At 44.3% G+C, this 21,337-nt stretch overlaps 1 protein-coding gene across 1 annotated transcript in view; it reads right to left on the bottom strand.

Annotated features, from left to right (window-relative positions):
- LOC124788774 (lipase member H-like) overlaps positions 1–21,337 on the bottom strand; it is a 480,664-nt gene that overhangs the window by 81,360 nt on the left and 377,967 nt on the right. The window contains exon 5 of the mRNA XM_047256057.1: positions 8,555–8,688. Coding sequence (XP_047112013.1) covers positions 8,555–8,688 — 134 coding nt within the window. The remainder of the gene's footprint in view (positions 1–8,554; positions 8,689–21,337) is intronic.

Genomic DNA, 21,337 nt, shown 5'->3' with positions numbered 1-21,337 from the left:
GTAAAGTAGGTAAAGTAGGTAAAAAGACAAGGCCTAGTAGAAACCCTTGGATAATATAGGAGATATTGTATTTAACTGATGACAGGGGAAAATATGAAAATGCCAATGAGGCAGGCGAGAGGGAACACAAACGTTTAAAAAATAAGTTTGACAGAAAGGCAAAATGGCTCAGAAGGAATGACAGGAGGGCAAATGTAAGAATATAACTGATGATGGCCGAACTAGACAGGATATAAAATGTAGAAGCATATTTCACTAGGGGAAAGATAGATTCCGCCTATAGGAAAACTAAAGAGGCCTTTGGAGAAACGTGAAACAGCTGCATGAATATCAAGAGCTCAGATGGGAAACCAGTCCTAAGAAAAGAAGGGAAAGCTGAGAGGTGGACGGGTAAAATGGAGGGTCTGTTCAAAAGAGCTGCACTTGAAGTCAATATTATAAAAATGGAACAGGACGTAGATGAAGATGAAATGGGAGATATGATACCGCGAGAAGATTCTGACAGTACACTAGAAGACCTAAGTCGAAACAAGGCTCCGAGAATAGACGACATCCCGTCAGAACTGCAGATAACCCCGGCAAAGCAAACAATGAAAAAATTGTTCCACATGGAGTGAAAGATGTATGAGATAGGTGGAATACCCTCAGACTTCAAAAAGAAATCTTTTTCTTGTCGAGTTATAAGTCTCCCGATTTCATGAACTTTCCCCGATGTTGTTTAATACGTACATTGAACAAGCAGTAAAGGAAACCAAAGAAAAATTGAGAATAGAAATTAAAGTTCAGGGAGAATAAATGATAGCTCTGAGGTTTACCTATGATATTGTAATCTGTCAAAGACAGCAAAGGACTCCGAAAAGCTGTTGAATACAAAGTGTCTCGAAAGCAGGATATAAGATGAACATCAACAAAAGGAGTGTAGCCATGTGTGGAAGTGAAACAAGGACGATAAACAGTTTAGATACAGGTTGACAATTATTGAACTATATGAAACAAAATCTTCGTAACTTCTGAACGGTTTTCCTTAGGACGTTCAAACTACATGGTTGGTCGCGAGGCATGATGGGAATTACTATCGTTTAGCGACGAAGCCCACTTTCATTTGGATGGGATCTTCAGTAAGCAAAATTGGCGCATTTGGGATACAGGGAACCCGCATTTCGCGATCGAGAAGTCTCCTAAGCCTCAACGACTGACACTGTGACGGGCAGTGTCCAGTCACGGTATACCGGTACGATATTCGTTGATGGCATGGTGACTGTTGAACAGTACGTGAAGGTTTTGGAAGATGATTTCATCCTCATTATCCAAAGTGACCCTGATTTCGATAAGATGTCGTTCATGCAAGATGCAACTCGACCCCATCGAAGCAGGAGAGTGTTTGATGTCCAGGAGGAGCACTTTAGGGACCGCATTCTGGCTCTGGGGTACCCAGAGGCCCCTGGCATGGGCCTCGATTGACCGCCATATTCTCCCGATCTGAACACATGTGACTCCATTTTGTGGGGCTGTTTTAAACACAAGATGTGCAGAAAAAACTACAAAATCAGTCATGAGCTGAAAACAGCCATTCAGGAGGTCATAGACAGTATTGATGTTCCGACACTTCAGCGAGACATGCAGAATTTCGCTATTCGTCTGTGCCACATAATGGCCAATGATGTCAGGCATATCAAACATGTCATAACCTAAATCCGAATATCTGCAGTGACGTTTAAATGTTGAATAAAGTGTGTGCACGCCGTAGTTTGTAACTAATTTACGTCTTTTTCATATATTTCAATAATTGTCACCCTTTAAAAAGAGAATAAAAGCTTTTGAAATGTGGTGCTACAGACGAATGTTGAAGGTTTGATGGGTCGACCACGTAACTAATGAGGAAGTGCTGAATAGGAGCGGAAAGACAAGATATTTATGGAACAACTTGACCAAAAGAAGGGGTCGGTGGATAGAACACATTCTGAGACACATCATGGGATCGACAATTTAGTACTGGAGAAAGTGTATGTGGTGGGAGGGGGGCGGGGGGCGGTAAAAATAATAGAGTGAGACCAAGAGGCGAATGTTGCAAACAGATTCAGAAGGATGCAGTAGTTATTCGGATAGATTAGCATGGAGGGCTGCATCAAACCAGTCTTCGGACTGAAAACTACCGCAACAACACAACATTCCACTCTGAGTTTTTCTCTGCAGTTTTTACCCCCTACAGCTCTCTCTAGTACCATGGAAGTTATTTCGTGATGTCGTAGCAGATGTCCTACCATCCTGTCTTTTGTGTCCTCGAAGTCTTTCGCAGCGATATGTCTGTATGAAATCTTCTCGTTTTGCAAGCCGCGTCAATTCCAATAAAATTCTCAAGCTTTCGATGGCTGTCTCCACATCATCTTCACGAGTAAACCTACTGAATTCCGGGGCCGGCCCGTTTTTCCTCTTATATACCCATGACAACGGCCGCTGGCACCAATCTGGGAGGGCCGAAACGGCGAGTGCGCGGAAAGTGAGTTGGGCAGCTCATAGCAGCTCCGGCCCTCTGCGGTACCGAGTGACATCTGGTGGCGCGAGAGGGCGGCGCCACGATTGAAACCGCCGCTCCCGCCTCCCTACAAGCGTTAAGTATCCTTCGTTGCTTCCTTTCGACACCCAAAGCCCGCCACCATGCCTTACTCAGTGTGTTACCCTGGTCCCTGTTATAATTGTTGCTATTCATTCTAATCTGAGCGGCCTGTTTTATAACGGAATCCCGATATAAACTGTATTTTGTGTCCGTTTTCCAGGCAATGTTCAGCTATGGCCGACTTGTCGAGCTCCCTTTGTTTAATATATCTCTTGTGGTCGGCACAACGTTCTGCAACAGCTGGTGTGTATGCTGAGGGAATTGGATAAGGCAACGAGACACTGAAAGTAGTAAATGAGTTTTGCTATTTGGGCAGAAAAAATAACGGAATACAGTCGAGCGGAGAGGATATAAAATGTAGACTCGAGGTGGCAAGAAGAAAATTGTGAAGAAGAGAAAGTTGTTAAGAAGGAATACTGATTTAAGCGATAGGAAGTCTTTTTCTAAAGGTATTTGTCTGGAGTACAGCCATGCATGGAAGTGAAACATGGACGATGAACAGTTCAGACAAGAAGAAAATAGGAGCTTTTGAATGTGGTGCTTCAGTAGAATGCAGTAGATTCTTTGGGTATATTACGTAACTAATGAAGAGGTACTCATTGAAATTGAGGAGAAAATAAATTTGTGGCACAACCTTACTAAAAGAAGGAATCGGTTGACTGGATACGTTCTGAGAGATCAAGGGATCACCAATCTAGTTTTGAAGGGAAATGTCTGTGTGTGTGGGGGGGGGGGGGGAGGGGGAGAGGGGGGGGGGTTAAATATTGTAGAGGGATACCAAGAGATCAATAAAGTAAGCAGATTCAAAAGGAGGTAAACTGCAGTAATATCCGGAGATGAAGAGGGTTGCGCAGGAAAAAGTAGCATGGGGAGCTCCATCAAACCATTCTTCGCACTGAAAACCACAACAATATCGTTGAAGTCAATCGGTCGCAGAGTTATGGAACATGTTCTATACTCAGGTATTGTAATATTTCTAGGAACGAAAATCTCATATTTAAAAATCAACATGGAACAGGAATCTTACCATCCCAGCTCTCTCTGTTTGTCCGTGAAATCCAGAGGCTCCTAGGCGACGACGCCCATGTTGACGTCATGTTCCTTAACTTTTCTAAGGGATTCCATTAGTTCCGCAGTGTAGTGTAGTGAAGAAGATACGAGTTTACGGGGTATCGCATCCATTTTGTAGGTGGATTTAATACTTCCTAGAAAATAGAATTCAGTGTGTTTTTCTTAACAGAATGAAATCAACTAAGATTTCTTCGGGAGTACTTCAAGAGAGCGTCATAGGGCAGTTTCTGTTCGCAGACGACGATGATGATGTCTGTCAAAAGGTTTCCAATGCCAGAAGACGGCGTAAAACGCAGGTCGGCCAGCGAAAGATTGATGAATGATGTAGAGACTGGCAGTGAATTCAGAACGTAAACAAATGTAACGTATTGCACGTAACCGGGCAAATATATCAGTTTAATGTTAAACTGTGCTACTAGTGAGAAATCATTGTAAACGCTAAGAACGGTAAAGTATCGGGAAATAACCGTCCTTAGTGACCTAAAGTAGAACAACCTCACAGTATTAATTGTAGGAAAAGCAGGTGCCAGACGGGAATTCATTGGAAGAACTTCAAGTAAATACGATTCGTTCGTGAAAGCAGTGAATTAAAAATCATTTCTTAGACTGATTCTTGCGTATTGTTCATCAAACTGGAACCCTTATCGGAACGTATTAAAAGAAGATATGGAGAAGATCAAATGGAGATCGGGGCCTTTTCATTATGTACATCAGAATCACTCTTCAATAGTAACCGAAACATTCAGTTCTTTTTTTTATGAAAGGTCATTAGTTGTTTCATTTTAGACCATACTTTTACAAATCTCGAAAAATACGTTTTTAATCTCATAAGAGAAGGTCTTTGAATACAAACAAATCACTGAGAGATTTACACATAATGATATCATAAGTGAGATTGTAAAATGTCAGTTAGAAAAGGATGGCTCAAATTTTAGCGTAACAAACTAACTTCAAGGTGACAGAAGAAACTGGGAGAGGACCCATAAAAGACGTTTTTCTAACATTAAAATGTATAACATGAAGGAAGATGATGATAAGGGTACAGTAAGCTCACAATTATGGTTTTAGGTAATACACAAAGTGGAAAATCTGATATTTACTTTTTGACTGGATGTATTATCTGATAGCAGTTTGTTTAAGATCAACATTATAATAGTCTGTTTAGAAACATGACACGTAATAGTTAGAAATGAATCAATGATGTAGATATCACACAAAAAATTACGTGAAATTCGAGCATAGACTATGAAGGAGAAAAATCGCAACCTCATTGACTCCATCTGTTTTGAGCTAAAAAAATGGGTTCTAGCATGTTATTTCCACATTGTTTCATATATAATTAATGGTGCGATGACTGACAAAACTCATTTAAATCTTGATAACCTGCCATTGTAGCAGCAGTAACCGATCTAATAACTACGCCAGACACTTGTTGTCTTATATAGGCGTTGCCGACCGCAGCGCCCTATTCAGCCTGTTTACATACACTATGTGATCAATAGTATTCGGCCACCGCGGAAAACATACGTTTTTCACATCAGGTGCACTGTGCTGCCACCTAGTGCCAGGTACTCCATATCAGCGACCTCAGTAGTCATTAGACATCGTGAGAGAGCAAAATGAGGCGCTCCGCGGAACTCACGGACTTCGATCGTGGTCTGGTGATTGGGTGTCACTTGTGTCATACATCTGTACGGGAGAGTTCCATACTTCTAAACATCCCTACGTCCACTGTTTCCGATGTGATAGTGAAGTGGAAAAGTGAAGGGACACGAACACTGCATAAGCATACAGGCTGACCTCGTTTGTTGACTGACAGAGACCGCCGACAGTTGAAGAGGATCGTAATGTGCAATAGCAGACATCTATCCAGATCAACACACAGGAATTCCAAACTGCATCAGGATCCACTACAAGTTCTATGACAGGCATGAGGTGAGAAAACTTAAATTTCATGGTCGAGCGGCTGCTCATAAGCCACAGATCACACCGGTAAATGCCGAATGACGCCTCGTTTGGTGTAAGGAGCGTAAACATTGGATGATTGAACAGTGGAAAAACGTTGTGTGGAGTGACGAATCAGGGTACACAGTGTGACGATCCGATGGCAGGATGTGGGTATGGCGAATGCCCGGTGAACGCCATCTGCCAGCGTATGTAGTGCCAACAGTAAAATTCGGAGGCGGTGGTGTTATGGTGTGGTCATGTTTTCCATCTAGGGGCTTGCACCCCCTTGTTTTTTTGCGTGTCACTATCACAGCACAGGCCTGCATTGATGTTTTAACCGCCTTCCTGATTCCCACTGTTGAAGAGCAATTCGGGGATGGCGATTGCATCTTTCAACACGATCGAGCACCTGTTTATAACGCACGGTCTGTGGTGGAGTGGTTACATGACAATAACACCCTTGTAATGGACTGGCCTGCACAGACTCCTGACCAGAATTCTATAGAACACTTTTGGGATGTTTCGGAACACCGACTTCGTGCCAGGCCTCGCCGACCGACATCGATACCTCTCCTCAGTGCAGCACTCCGTGATGAATGGACAGCCATTCCCCAAGATACCTTCCAGTACCTGATTGAACGTATGCCTGTGAGAGTGGAAACTGTCATCACGGTTAAGGGTGGGCCAATACCATACTGAATTCCAGCATTAGCGATGGAGGACGACACGAACTTGTAAGTCATTTTCAGATAGGTTTCCAGATACTTTTAATTACATAGTGTATATCTGTATTTAAATACGTATGCCTTAACCAGTTTCTTTGGCGCTTCAGTGTATATTCACCAACTGCAAACAGGAATGCCCTGTAACTTTCGAAAATACTTGTGTCTGCCATGTTGACAACGCAATGAAGGTCCTTATATAAGAGCAGAAGTCCTGATAACGACGCTGGGACCTGAAAATGTGCACCGTCGTAAAAAATCGCAACGGCAAAAATGATTAGTAAAAAGTAATGAAAGTTTGGGAACACATTTCTCTAGGTAACATACTTAAGTAATTAACATTGATAGATCACAGGTTAATGTAAGCTCAAGATATGCCATTACAAATGTGTAATCTCCAGAACGTTTAATGCAAGCATACAATCGTGCATGCATTCTGTTGTACAGATGTCAGGTGTCAGTGTGTCGGATGGTTTCCTTGCCACTTGCACTTGGTCGGTCAATAGAGTGACAGTAACTGCTGTTTGTGGGTGCCGCTAAGTTGTCGTCCCATGATGTGCCACATGTGCTGGATGGAGGCAGATCTTACCATCCAGCAGGCTGAGGCAACATGTCGACACTCCGTAGAAGGTACTGGATTACAACAGCGGTTTGTGGACGAACTTTATGTTATAGGGAAACACCCCCTGGAATGCTGTTCTTGAATGGTTGCACAAGAAGTTGAATTACCAATCTGATGTACAAATTTGCAGTCAGGTTGCGTCGGATAACAATGGGAGTGCTCCTGGTGTCATATGAAATCGCACGCCAGACCATAACTCCAGGTGTAGGTCCAATGTGTGTAGCACGCAGACAGACCGGCTGCAGGCCATCAACTGGCCTCCTCCCAACCAACACACGACCATCACTGGCACCGAGACAGAACCAGCTTTTATAAGAAAACACAACAGGCCAACATGCCCTCGATCGACACTACTGAAGTCGCAAATGGCAGTGTTTGTTGTCTCTGGAATACACGCTACAGGGTGTCACGTTCGGAGCTGCCCTGGAAGTAACTGATTTGTAACAGTTTGTCGCGTCACTGTGGTGCCAACTGCTGCTCAAACTGCTGCTGCAGATGCAGAACGATGCTCCAGAGCCATGCGCCGATACGCTGGTCTTCTCTCTCGGCAGTGCCACGTGGCCGTCCGGAACCCGGTTTTCTTCCGACTGTACGTTCTCGTGACCACCGCTGCCATTAATAATTTACAGTGTCTACATTCCTGCCAATTCTTTCTGCGATATCGCAGAAGAAACATCCGGCTTCTCGTAGCCCTATTACACGACCTCGTTCAAACTGAGTGTTGTGTTGGTAATGGTATCTTTGCCGCCTTAAAGGCATTCTTAACTAACATCAGTTCACCACGCTCAGTCCCAGTTTCTTTGGCGCTTCAGTGTATGTTCACCAACTGCAAACAAGAATGCCCTGTAACGCTCAAGACAGGAACAACATATGCTTAAAGCAATCTTGAATGGCATCCTCATAGTGACGATACTGGTGTCATTCTTTGGTGCCTAGCGTGAATTTGTAATAGACACCATCTTTTAGATGTAGATAAGCACCTATCAACTTTCGTGTATGTCGCCCAATTCCTTCTTGATGTTGCGCTTTTCCTTCATTCAATGTATACTGGCATATTAAAAACACTATAAAGAAAATACAGACTGATTCTATTATTAAGTTTTCCATTTGTTTTAACTTTCTCGGTTTGCCAAGAATAGCTAAATGAGAACTACGAAATAATTTTGCTAGTTGTGATACTTTAGACTTTGACGGGAGTTCTTCGCAAAGAAACGACTGTCCAGGGATCGTGGCATATAAGTAATTACAAGCGCACACTGTTACTCACGAATGACTAATATTGTCGGCGAGCATGCCAAGTAAAGTTGCTGCCTCAGAAGTCATGCAACGGCTTCAGGAGACCGGTGGTGTAGAAAAAATTCCAAGCGATTTGCTGCAGCATCCCAACCAGAGCGACAATATTGATTTGAAACATTAAGTTACATACGAAAGAAGGTCTCTAACTGAAAGAGAAAATTAAACAGTGTAAATTTGTTGAGAGAGACCTTTCACACTCTTGCGTCACTTGAGAGGAAGCTGTGCGTGTCGCATCATTTGTGAGGCGAGCAGTTTGCGGCCGCGAGCGCTTCGCCCCCTTACCGTCTCGCATCATCATGACGGTCTCGGTGGTGCCAGAGCCCAGGTACCCGTGCGCCATGAGCACTGTGCGCCGCCGCGGGTCGTAGTCCGTCTGCTCGACAGCCTCCAGCCGCAGGTAGCTGCGAGGGTGTGCCCTGGAGAAGAAAACAATGCAGCTCACTTGAAATGTCAAGGAAGACAGCGGAGAAAGTTTGAAGCCATTACATTCTGCAAGACGAGTTTATAACAATGTTCTAGGCGCTCAAGAAGTTTTCTGTGTGAGGGTACTGTAAGATTTTTGCCCGAAATTTATCAGCACACCATACTAAGCTGTGATTGTTTAGTTGTAAATCTGTCTGTGTGTGTGCTAAAGTAACATATTATTCTGTATCTAACTGAAATTTTTAAATCAAACATTTAATATAGTTAGTTTAGAAGTATTTTACTGCTAATATGAGTTCTGTTGTAATTTTGAATTCTTATCCTCAAAAATATTTTAGTGGACAGAGTGGAAACTTTCAGGCATTTGTTTAGCAACCTGTATTCACTGTTAAGTACGGGAAAGCAGATATAGGAAACAGAGCCAACATGCCGAGTGAAGCGTCCTGGGGTCGTTCTCTAAAGGTCACACGCGGAGGATTATAACAGTAGAGGAAAATACTGTGTATTTCTTGGTGTAAGCCATTATCCTGCTTAGGTTGTTGTTTTATTCTGGAACGAACAGTTTATTTCATAATTTAGCAATTAGCTAATGTCACCCCTCTTGGGCATTATGGAGCACCACAGGAAGAAATGTTATGAGAGATGGGGTGACAAAACGTTTCCAGACTACCACTGTAATACAGGTTGGCTATAATTAAACTTCTCCTGCTCGAGGCAGTGTAGACGGAAAACTATTTACAGTATGTACACCCAAATTCATAGAAATGACGTTCAGACTGTGCGTGCAGGATTTGCGTTGTTACTAGTGATACTGTCATTACTTGCCGTTGGGAGCCGACTCTGGCACGGCGAAGCAGGGTTGAAACACAAGCACCAATATAACAGTTGCAGACAGTCAACACACGTTTGGACAAGATGAGTAGAAGTTTACTCGTAAAGGTGTTTTATCAAAACAACAACAATAATAATGCTACTGCTCTTCGCGAGTATCGAGGCGTAAGGCGCTGATGACCATGCAGTTGAGCGTCCCACAAGCCAAATATCGTCATCATCATCATCATCATCATCGAGGCGTTAAAGAAATACTGACAGCGCTCTTTCAGCACCGGGTTTGAGGAACAGGATTCGTAAATTCCAATTAACTGGCGATTTCGGAATTGCTCCTTGGATACGCCGGCAACCAATTGCGGCACAAACTGTTGACGAATTTACCGTTACCATGGCTGAGAACGCAGGACGCAAAGTGCGATCATCAAGCAGTACGCGAGCTGTGACACTACAGCTGAAGATTCTATGTAAATGGAAGGGAGATCACTGCTGTCTGCTGCAGCGGGACCTTAAGCGGGATTCAGCGGCGTCGAGCGAAAATGTGTGCTGGACCGGGATTCCAACCCGGGATCTCCTGCTTACCAGACAAGTGCGGTAGCCACTGCGCTGTCCGGGACACAGAGTTATCGCCACTGCACGGTCTACTTCGGTACGCCTCACGGCCGATCCACATTCCCACCGAGCGCCACCTATTCGCAATCGCTGTCCATTGTATTCCCGTTCGCTACTCAGAGATCCCCACAGGAGGTCGTACGCCTTTCATGCATACGCAATGAAGATAGTGGATCCATTGCCCAGCCAGACTTATCAGTTATAAGAACGTGTGGTGTTTCTTCCATCGAAGGAATATTCATATAGCTGAACATTCCATGGACAATCGCTCTGAAATTGTTACGAAAAATTGTGAAATGTAACTTTAGTGCGGCTCCAGGCTGTCGTGGATACAGATGGTCGTCACACTGAGCAACGTTTGTAGCCAGGAACGTAAAAGTTGCACTCAATTAACAGATGTTACCCTCTCGTGTGTATATTAAAATATGTTACTTTTAATAGTTTACTCCTTATTTCTGTTCCGCGTGTCCTTACAAATATTTTCACAAAATTTCATAGTCCTACGATCACTCTTTTTTCGTGGGGTACTTCTCAAGTAACGAAAGTTTAGTTAAACCACCCTGTACACCAACAAGGATTTGAACTGGAGCATTAGAATCGTCGCAGAACAATCCTCAACATTGTTGCCATTATCGGTATGTCGTACGGAGAAGTACAGGCAATCCTCCACATGCGCCGTGTTGCTGCCAAGTTCGTCCCCAGGCTGCTGATTCAACACAGGACCAGAATGAACACCACGTGAAAATCTACCAGGCCGACCCTCAGTAAGCCGTGGATGACCCCTCCTTGCTGTGGAGGATCATTACGGGCAGTTAAACATCGAAATTTTATGTAAATCTAAGGTGGTGGAGGCTGGGGAGGGGGGAGGGGGGGTAGCACGGAAAGGAAAGGGTCTACTGGTGTTAGCTGCATTGGAACTGTACACGGAATCAGTGGCGAAGAGCGAAAATGTGTGCCGGACTGGGATTTGAACTCGGAATCTCCTGGTTACGAGGTAGTTGTGTTAACCACTGCGTCACTCAGACAGTGTTTGTTACAATTGCGCGGACCATTTCGGCGCCACGTAGCGCCACCTGTCCATAGTACCCGTCCATGTCCTCCATGCTCGCTTCTTTGAGATTCCAGCTGGAGGCCGAAATTAAATGTGCACCTGCACTGAAGGTGGTGGAATCATAGCCCATCGTCACGAAAGGACAGAGACCACGCATTCATATAATTTATTCGCCTCGATAGGTAATGAACGCACCACCTTCAGTGCAGATGCACAGTTATGTTCGACGTCTCAAAGTACCGACTGTCTCTACACTGCGGATAGATAAATCTAGGTAGGAATGTGGGTCGGCTGGGAGAAGCGCCGAGATAATCCGCGCAATTGAAAAAACACTGTGTGCTTATGGCGGTGCCTTGTAAGTAGGAGATCGTGGATTCGAATCCTATTCCGGCACACATTTTCATAGTTCCTTCCCTCCCGTTTCTTTTCCGTTCTCCCACCTCCACCATCAAATTACATAAAAATGTATTGCATCTGCGGATCTAGCGTGGTGTCAGACACCACGAATTCACATAAACGTCAAAAGTTGCCACCATAGCGGAGTTCCGGTCTTGCGCCCTTCCAAAAGAAGACTTCAAGGTATACAACACAGTTTAGAGGAGCGACAATTCTACGATCGCCAACTACTTGGGTTATCTTATTTCTAAGTTTGATTTTTCTCATAATTTGTTTTCTTTAAGTATGCTTTCGTGTAAGGACCATGAAGATAAAATAAGAAAAAAATATGGCTCGTACGGAGGTAACAGAGTGTCGTTTTTCACTCATTTTGTCTGCAAGTGGAGCAGGAAAGGAAATGACTTGTAACAGTGTAAGGTACTCTTCGCCATGCACCGTACAGCACCTTGCGGAGTATGTAGGTAGATGTAGGTGCTGGTGTAGGTAGTTCACTTGTTGATTTTGCCTCGAACAAAAGTAATATGTATAAGTACAATATCGAGGTGAATGAAGAGTGAAATGTGAACAATGCAAGTAAAAACATGTAGATTTCAAGAGACATACGTAGTGAGTGGGTTTGACTCCCTGTCGAGCACACTGTGTCAATGAGACAGGGAATTTTATGACTCTTGCTAGCCAGTGTAGAATAACAGATAGGGAACTCCGTCACAAACTCTCTCAATAATGCCGAAAATTCTGTAGCATCTCATTGAATACATATGAACCTACAACCAACAGTTTCAACTCTCATTTTATATGATTATCCTAAAAAATTATTTTCTGTACTATTTTCTTCTCATTTTCTATCCTGACCCATGTGTCGTCATAAGATTTCATGTTACGTAGTATACCTAAGCAGATTCCTGTTGGACTCCATATTAATACCATCATCAAATTGGATATAGTTTCAATGTAGTTTCTGCAGTAGTAGGAAAACTTAAGCAATGCTTATCTTAAACTCATTGCATAAACTGAAAACATGTCTTCATAAACTGGCTAGATTAGCGTTCCGATTACACGTATCTGTAAGACGAAGCCAACGATGGAAACGAACCAAGTACGTGTTGCTGCAGTGAGGAGCATCAATTACATTCGAGAGATTGTATAAATTTGACATAAACTTCTGAAAGTTCAGTAACTGCACTAGAAACAACATGCAAGCTACGAAAGGAGGAGTTTTCTTTGAAAAGTGAGGTAAAAGAAAACGGAGTGCGACTTTTAAATAGCTTATTTCCTCATATGCTTCATTTGATTGTTGCTGGTTACTAGAAAGATAAACAAACGCGTAAAACATTTTGAAATTGCATCTGGCTCTAACAAATGTACAGCGAGTAATTTTTCATTGTATGTGCACTTTCAGATACAACTATTTACTTTAAGCCTGAGTAATGGTATAGAGTTCTTAGCACTATTAAGCGCCTTCGTCTAAGCTTCTTATTTCTCTCATGTCCACACGACCGTTAGAACGAAAAAAGTTCCATTAACGGTGGCGAATAAAAGGTTCGCAGTATGACGGGGGAACCAATTCCAGCAAAATATATTTTAAGAAGTGACTAGAGGATTTAGTTTATCGATAAGAAAAATAAGCATCTGTGATCGGCGTAGCTGCTGCATTAATAACGAAGTGTCCGCATTCAGCGCGACCTACATTAACACTTCAGAGGTACACCGGTAGCTACGTACTTTCGCCGTTTTCGCACGATTTAAGAGGCCGGAAGGCCGCCTTAATCCAAGCACAACTTCGCTTTCTTCGGGTAACATTACACCTATTAAGGGCGCAGCCGGGTAAAGTGTGTGTGGTGCGTGGCGCTCACGGCAGCTCCTCTTTTGGGGTGACTTTATTACCGCTTTCGCACCCTCATTAGGTGCGCGAAATTAAGGAAATGCGCTGCAGCGTTGCATTAACACCGTAACAAACAATAAAAACGGCCATTTCGTGTAACAGCGTCCACTACAGGTCCATGAGGCTCGGGAAAAACGGTTCGTTATCTATGATAATGAAGTCGTTACTCCCAGCTGGAGCACGAAATGCGTGCTTTAACACAAACGGCACGTCTGAGTTTTTGCTCTTGTAGGTCTTCCCCGTGCCGCCCTTCCACCACCATTTCTACCACACTTTCTTTGTCAGAAATAAACATCACAAATCACTAAAGCGGTAATAACTTTACTCTCTGCTGTTTTTGCCCATCTTACCGGACAGAAAGTGAGGGCGTTTCAGAAATCATAGATAGGACGATCGGACCACTACAAACTTTTTTTTTTTAATCTGCCAGCCTAACGATGCCAGTGTACGTACTAACCGATCGCTACATAAATGTCATCTGTAAGTGGATCGACTATGACATCACGGATCTAAAGCGAGTCGTATTTAACTGAACTTACGTCTAAATTTTTCGAAGATCGATACAATTCCAGTGTTCGCGCTCGCTCCCCCCCCCCCCCCCCCCCCCCGCAATCACCTTACGGCACATGGCGGAGGTTACCTCGTACCACTAATAGTAGTCATTTCATTTCTTGTTCCACTCCCCAACAGAACGAGGAAGAGACGACTGTCTATATGCCTCCGTATGAGCCCTAATCTCTCGTATCTTACCTTCGTGGTCCCTCAGGTGCAGTAAATGTTGGAGGCAAAAGAATTGTTCTGTAGTCAGCTTCAAATGCCTGTTCTCTAAATTTCTCAAGTGTGTTTCTCGAAAAGAACGTCGCCTTCCCTCCATGGATTCCCATTTGAGTTCCCCAAGCATCTCCATAACGCCTACGTGTTGTTCGAACCTATCAGTAAGAAATCTAGCAGCCCGCCTCTCAATTGCTCTGATGTCTTCCTTAAATCCGACGTGGTACGGATCCCAAACACTCGAACAGTGCTCAAGAATAGGTCGCACCAGCATCCTGTATCCGGTCTCCTTTACATGTGAACCACCCGTTCCTAGAATTCTCTCAGTACACCGAAGTCGACCATTCACCTTTCCTCCCACAGTCCTCACATGCTCGTTCTTTTTCATACCGTTTTGCAACGTTACGCCCAGATATTTAAAAGACGTGACTGTGTCAAACAGGACAATAATAATGCTGTATCCAAACATTACCGGTTTGTTTCTCCCACTCATCCGGATTAACTTACATTTTCTACATTTAGAGCTAGAAAGGGAGTAAAGTTAAATCTTGACGGCAGTTTGGCCAGTAGCGAGGAAGAATCAACATAGTAGCAGAAGTGGGAGACCTTGTTGAACGAACGATGCAGGGAGCAATTTTTACGGGAAATCCACTGTATGAAATTGGACATTCTAGTCCCATGTGATCAAAGATAAATCGTTAACGTTAGCTCCTGTTCCGCGTTTGGAATCCGCCTGACGCACACATAACCACAACACTTCCTGACGAGAACTGTACGCAAATACACCGCCTGGGAAAAATAACTGAAGCACCGAGAAGGGGAGGAGGAAATCAGATGAAAGGAGAGGGAATGTGATGTTATTGCAGTGATTACAAAATCGAATCAAACTCGCAAAGAACTTGACAGTATGAGCCCGCTAATCAGTATGGCTTTAAGCTCACTCTGGCCTGGATGCATGCGCTGATTCGCTTTGAGAGGTGTCGTAAAGCCGTTGTATCCTCTCCTGAGGGAAACTAGCCCACAACTGTTGTGCCCGTCCTCGACATCTCGAATTTGGCAATGGAACGGAGTTGACTCCAGAGGTGATCCCTCACAAGTTCTATGGGGGACAGGTCTGTGGATCTTGCTGGGCAGTGAAGTACCTCAACATCACGTAGACAGTCCATACGGACAAGAGTCATGTGTGGACGAGTATTGTCCTGTCGAATACCTTTGCATTAGAAATAAGATATGAATACTCTGGATGTCCGTGAAGCACCGTTGCGCCGCCCGAGTTCCATTAATGGCTACCAGCCGTCATCTGAAGCCATACTACTCGTCTCACCACGCCGTAATGCCAGGCTGTTTGTCATGGCGTGTCTCTTCAAAATGCTGGAACAGTAGTACCTCTCTCACGGTCCCCCTATGCTCACCGACGCCAGTCTTTCAGGACAGCCTGTCGCTGTGTCCGAGCGATTCTAGGCGCTGCTGCTACGGTCGCAGGTTCGAATCCTGCTTCGGGAATGTATGTGTGTGATGTCCTTAGGTTGGTTAGGTTTAAATAGTCCTAAGTCTGGGGGACTGATGACCTCATATGTTAAGTCCCATACTGCTTAGAACCATTTGAACCATTCAGGACAGCGCAGAACTGTTGAATCACTGAACACAATGCGACGACATTCATCAGTAGACCACACTTCCCGATCACGACACCACTCCAAATGCAGCATTTTGTGTTGTGGTATCAACGGCAGCCTGCTGCTATTCTCCAACCAATGAAGAGGGAGTACTCAAAATTTTGCAAGCAGTCTATTACTTGTTCTCATAAGGCAGGGGCAATGTTGAAGAGTTGCTGTATGGTTGGTGCACAAACGGCAACGCTTCTTTGCAATGGTCAGACACGGTCAACTGGAGTCTTGACTGCGAGTGTGCTTCTCCTCAGGTTCCCACGCAGTCTAGCACCGGGCCACTGTCACACACTAATCGTCCCTACACAACTGGATAATACGCGATTCGACCTGCCGGCGAAATGGAGACCTACAGTAAGGTTCTTTTCAAACTACGTCATTTGCTGATAACACTGTCTCACAGGATTTCGCGGCATCCCCGTGTTCTCCGCACTTACCTCTCATTATCTGACGCTGATTACGCTCTTAGATACTTTACGTGACCCGGTACCAACACTATTCAGGAACACCACCAATGAACTCTTTTGACTGTTGTATCTGTCACACAGAGTTGCAAATCTAAACATTTACATACCCACCGATGATATGTGTGCGTGTAGGAAATTAGGTTGCCGTCCGACCCGGTTTTCTGGTTACTTTCTGGGTACTTCAGATTTTTTTTTCCAGACAGTGTATATCAAATTATTCTGACGGAAACAGAACGCAGCGAGCTCGAATCACCTACTTGTCCTCGTGATTCCCATTTCAGTCGACGATGCTGGAAACTTCACCAGCAGAGGCACAAAACCTCCATCTTCAGGAAAAGTAGACTTGCTAGAATTGTAGCTCTTCCACATCAGGATGAGAGACAAGGGAACTAACATGTGCCTCTCCTCAAGACGGGCCAGTGCCTTTCTGGATTGATCGAAATTCGTGCTTTGATAAGTGCGGACTAAATTCAGTGTGAGTCAATGGATGCTAAATTCAAACTTTATGGTAGATTGAAACGGTGTGTCGGATCTTGATTCGAATCGGAGACACCTTTCGCTTGCAGCATTCTTCGCGACTGAACTTCCTATGCACAACTCATGACTCCGCCCCTCTCGCCCGCACGGCATTTCTCTTACCAGCGCCACTCTCCTACTTTCCAGATTTTATTTTTTTAATGTGGAAAGAATCCTCTAGGTTGAGACTCACTCGTTTCTCCGCGATATCCTTTCTTGTAGGTTTACACAAACATAGCGTTGTTAGCTCTATGTTCATGTACGTATGTCACCTTGGCAATAGTAATTTTAAAGCGGTGACGAGTATAAGATGCTGTTCTTGCCTCTGTTCACTGTAACAGATCTGCATTTGCTTCAACCCACAAAGGACGATGATGAGAATTTAAGAATATTACAGTGTGTACTTGAAAATGGTTAACAGCTGAAATCAGCTGTATAGGATGTTGTTCTTGCCTCTGTTCACTGTAACAGATCTGCATTTGCTTCAACCCACAAAGGACGATGATGAGAATTTAAGAATATTACAGTGCGTACTTGAAAATGGTTAACAGCTGAAATCAGCTGATCGTGTAAACAACAGTGATTCTATAAAAGCCAAGATGGAAGACAGAACTGTCTTGCAATCAAGAAATGACGCTGCATTAGTGCATTCTCCATTTTATAGAAAGTTACACATAATTTATCATGTTGAGACAGTTTTATTGACATTGGTTCTGTTACTTTTGTACATGGCTGTCATGTTTTTCCATGCATTTTTGGTTACGTGACACAAGTTTTTCCAAACCATTGTTGCACCAGGTCCGGTCCAGTGCTCGTAGCCAGCTATTCACGCTGATGCGACTTCATCATCGGTGTTGAAGTGTTTACACCCAAGATGACATATGAGTTGGGAGAACATGTGAAAATCACTTGGGACAAGACCTGGTGAATAATGAGGATGCAGGAAAACTTTCCAGCTATATCTTCCGAGCTACGCGTGGATTATTCGAGCTGCATGACGCCGAGCATTGTCATGAAGTAAGTAACCAAGACGTTTTCTTTTGATGGCAGTTCGCAGATTCCTCTAGACATTAAGACACCTCTCTGCTTTCATTGTGTTGTTCCGAATCAGGTGGTGAACGAGTAAGACGCCCCGGTAGTCCCTAAATATGGGTGCCATAACTTTCCCTGTCGCATAAGTGACCTTTACCTTTTTTGGGACACTTTCGCCAGGTTTCTTCCATGTTTTGTCTCAGGGATCACCCTAATTTCGATGCGCATACAGCCATCGCTACACACACAGGTTATCTGCCGATGTACATCGACAGTGGTTAGTTGTTTTTCTGCGAAGAAACGATTGTCGGAGGGCAGCTCACAAGCCGAAGCACTTTGTAGTGTTGACTAAATGCTAATTGGTAGCATACTGGGAAGATGTTGCGGTATGCTTTATAAGCCGGTTTGAGCGTTGTCAAAGTATACCAGTCGTACTCTTCAGCCCTTACAGGTCACGAGTGCAGCTTATTTTGCAGAGATTTAGAATAAGGAGTGTGAGGAAGCGACTGTTAGCTTCCAAATACGTCTTGTTCTACGGAATGCTTCAAAAACACCAATCCGAGTATATAAGATCATATATTTCACTTGAGAGAAGACAGAAACGGAGAGTAAACTTTAACTTACGCATAGAGCTATAAAGTTTCATTTTCAAAAGAACCATCCGATTTTAGCATGGTATTTTTTCCACACGCATGCACCTGTCACTGTGGGGGTATAGGATTGCGTTTAGGGTCAAAATTCTCTTTAATCCTTCACAAATGTTGAGTATCTCCACAGGACGCACGACAAGTGTGCAAATGAAAGTCCAATTCGTTCCATAGTCCTGCGTACCTGGAGTTTCTGCATTCACAGCAACGTCGCCGTTCATGTAAAGTTATTGCAAGGAGAGTCACATAGCCGGCGTCTTTTGTAAACCTACATACAGAAAAAAATAAGTTACCGTGACAGCAAGCGACCTTGGACGCCAGTGGTGTAACGCAAGAGCTGCACACGTCTTACGGCCATTCCATCGCTGAGGCAACGAGGAGATGCAGTGCGGCATTCTCTACGAAAATCACGCTGCACACTTGTGACTAAATTGCACAGGTTGCAAGGGAGTACGCAAAATGCCTCTTACTATGGTGTTATCGCCATCACGATTCAATGCGAATGCAAAAAATCGCCCCAAGTTTCCGCTTTCATTTGTACTGACCAGTGTCTCCCAACCTTTCTGGGACCATTACCCCAGATAGTAATCGGATATAGGTCAACCATAATCAACATAAGTATCCAACTATCTAGAATGAAAAAGAATTTTGTCTCAACACTTTTATTTTTGAACAGACCAAAGATAAGTGGTACTTAGTTCTTTTAGATGTGTTACACGGTCCACTCACATATATGTGACCACAGCCTACGTTCAACTTCGAACTGCACTCACAGACGGCCACAGGTAGCACACGCGGTGCAGGGCACGCAGGATAATTCACGAGAAATGTTACACAATTTGCGAGATGATTCTACATGTGAAAATAAAGCGAAAAATTCCTATGTTAATGACTAAGATTTTCGATCGTTACAGAATTGAAGCGGGTTCAAGGCTGCACACATCTGTGAATGAATCTACAGACAAGTGTGAATATTACTTTCTGCAATGCTGTGTAGGTGCTATAGTGGACAAGATAATGGTCGGACAGATGACTGATCCATTTTACAAAAGGATTGGGGGTTCTCGAACAGATGGCAGCGCTGTAACATGGCACCAAGCCAACAGCTGCTTGCGTACCCAGTGTGCAATGCTGGGTTAAGTGAGTGAGCAGTCTTCAGGCCATGCGCACTTTTGGAAGGCGTGACACTAGAGCAACGACGGCAAACGTACCCGCAACATGATGGATCACCGATTCACTGTTCCACACAAGTATCCCACTATCTGAATAACACATTTCCTTGACGGTGGATTGGGCGTGGAGGACCCATAACTGGCCTTCCAGATCATCCGATCTAACCCCATTAGTCCTCTGTTCATAGGGCTGGTTAAAAGGGTATGTGTACGTTATGAAGTTCGATTCATGTGAAGAACTTGTCACTCGCATCACCGACGCTGATGCCCGCATGAAAGCCTGCCGAGATGATTTTTCAAGTGCAACACAACACCCCTCCCCCTCCCCCAACGCATTGTCAAGTGTACTGAGATGGATGGGGGACATTTAGAGCACTTCTTGTAGAATGGATCAGTCATCTGGCCCACCGTTATTCTGTCCATCACAGTGCCTACACAGCATTTCGGTAAATAATATCCACAGTTATCTTCATAATCATTCGTGGATGCTGTAGTCTTCAACCCACTCCACGCCCGTAAAGATCGAATATCGCATACATTATCATAGGACATTTTCGGTTTATATCCACATGTAGAATCACCTAAAAAATTATGTGACATTCCTCCTGAATCACCCTGAATAAAGCGTATCGGGAGCGCGTGGATAACAGTGCTAATGCGGGAACACAGCGATTTACCTCACGTCAAAAAGGATGTTATCATTGGTTTTTGGTTTTTGCGTTTTGGGTCATGGGTGGAATTATTTCCTAAACGGCTACGTTTGTAAGCTGTCCGCGTGCCGCTATGGTTCAAGTATACCACGGACGGCACTATCTAAAACCGCCGTCGAGAGAACTGTACAGCACCGTGAGCCATAGACCCATGAGCCATAGATGAGAGGGCTGAACGGCGACTGCGGAGGTTAATACGGGCGAATAATCGTGCAACTGTGGAGTAACCGCCGAGACGGATCAAGGGGCTACCAACAATGTCTGCTCAACGACCGTTCGGCGAACGTTGCTGCGCATGGGCCTCTGCAGCAGGCGTCTGGTTCGTGCACCCATGCTGACTGCTGCTCTTCGGTGACAAAGGCTGGAATTTGCCAACCAGTACCTCAACTGGACGTCCACTGAGCGGTGGCAGGTGGCCGTTTCGGTGGACCACGTTTTATGATTTGTCGGGCAGACGGTCGTTGACGTGTATGGTGTGAAACGTCTGAAAGCAATGCTCTCGTCACTCAGAAAGGCACAATGAAACAACTCTAGTGAGCATTTGTCCTTGGGGATCATATACACCAATACATTTTGTTTGTTTCTCCTCAGCACAATGACGTCCACCAGCTGGCAATGCAACGTGTCATATAACTCGCTGTATACGTGTGTGACTCGAAGAACACCAGGGCGAGTTTACCTCACTCCCCTGGTCACTAAACCCCCCCAGATTTAAGCTCAATAGAGAATCTGTGGAACGACCTCGAATGTGGTGTTGGCGCCGTGTATCCTCGACCGAGAAATCTGGCACAGCTGGCCATATCCCCGTCGGCACCTTCGAGAACCTCACTGACTCGCTTCCCGCACACCTCGTAGCGGTACGCGCTGAGAAATGTGCTTATTCAGGCTTTT

This window comes from Schistocerca piceifrons, chromosome 3 (genome assembly GCF_021461385.2).
Source record: "Schistocerca piceifrons isolate TAMUIC-IGC-003096 chromosome 3, iqSchPice1.1, whole genome shotgun sequence".
Lineage (NCBI taxonomy): Eukaryota > Metazoa > Arthropoda > Insecta > Orthoptera > Acrididae > Schistocerca > Schistocerca piceifrons.
This window is presented reverse-complemented; position numbering and strand designations above follow the sequence as displayed.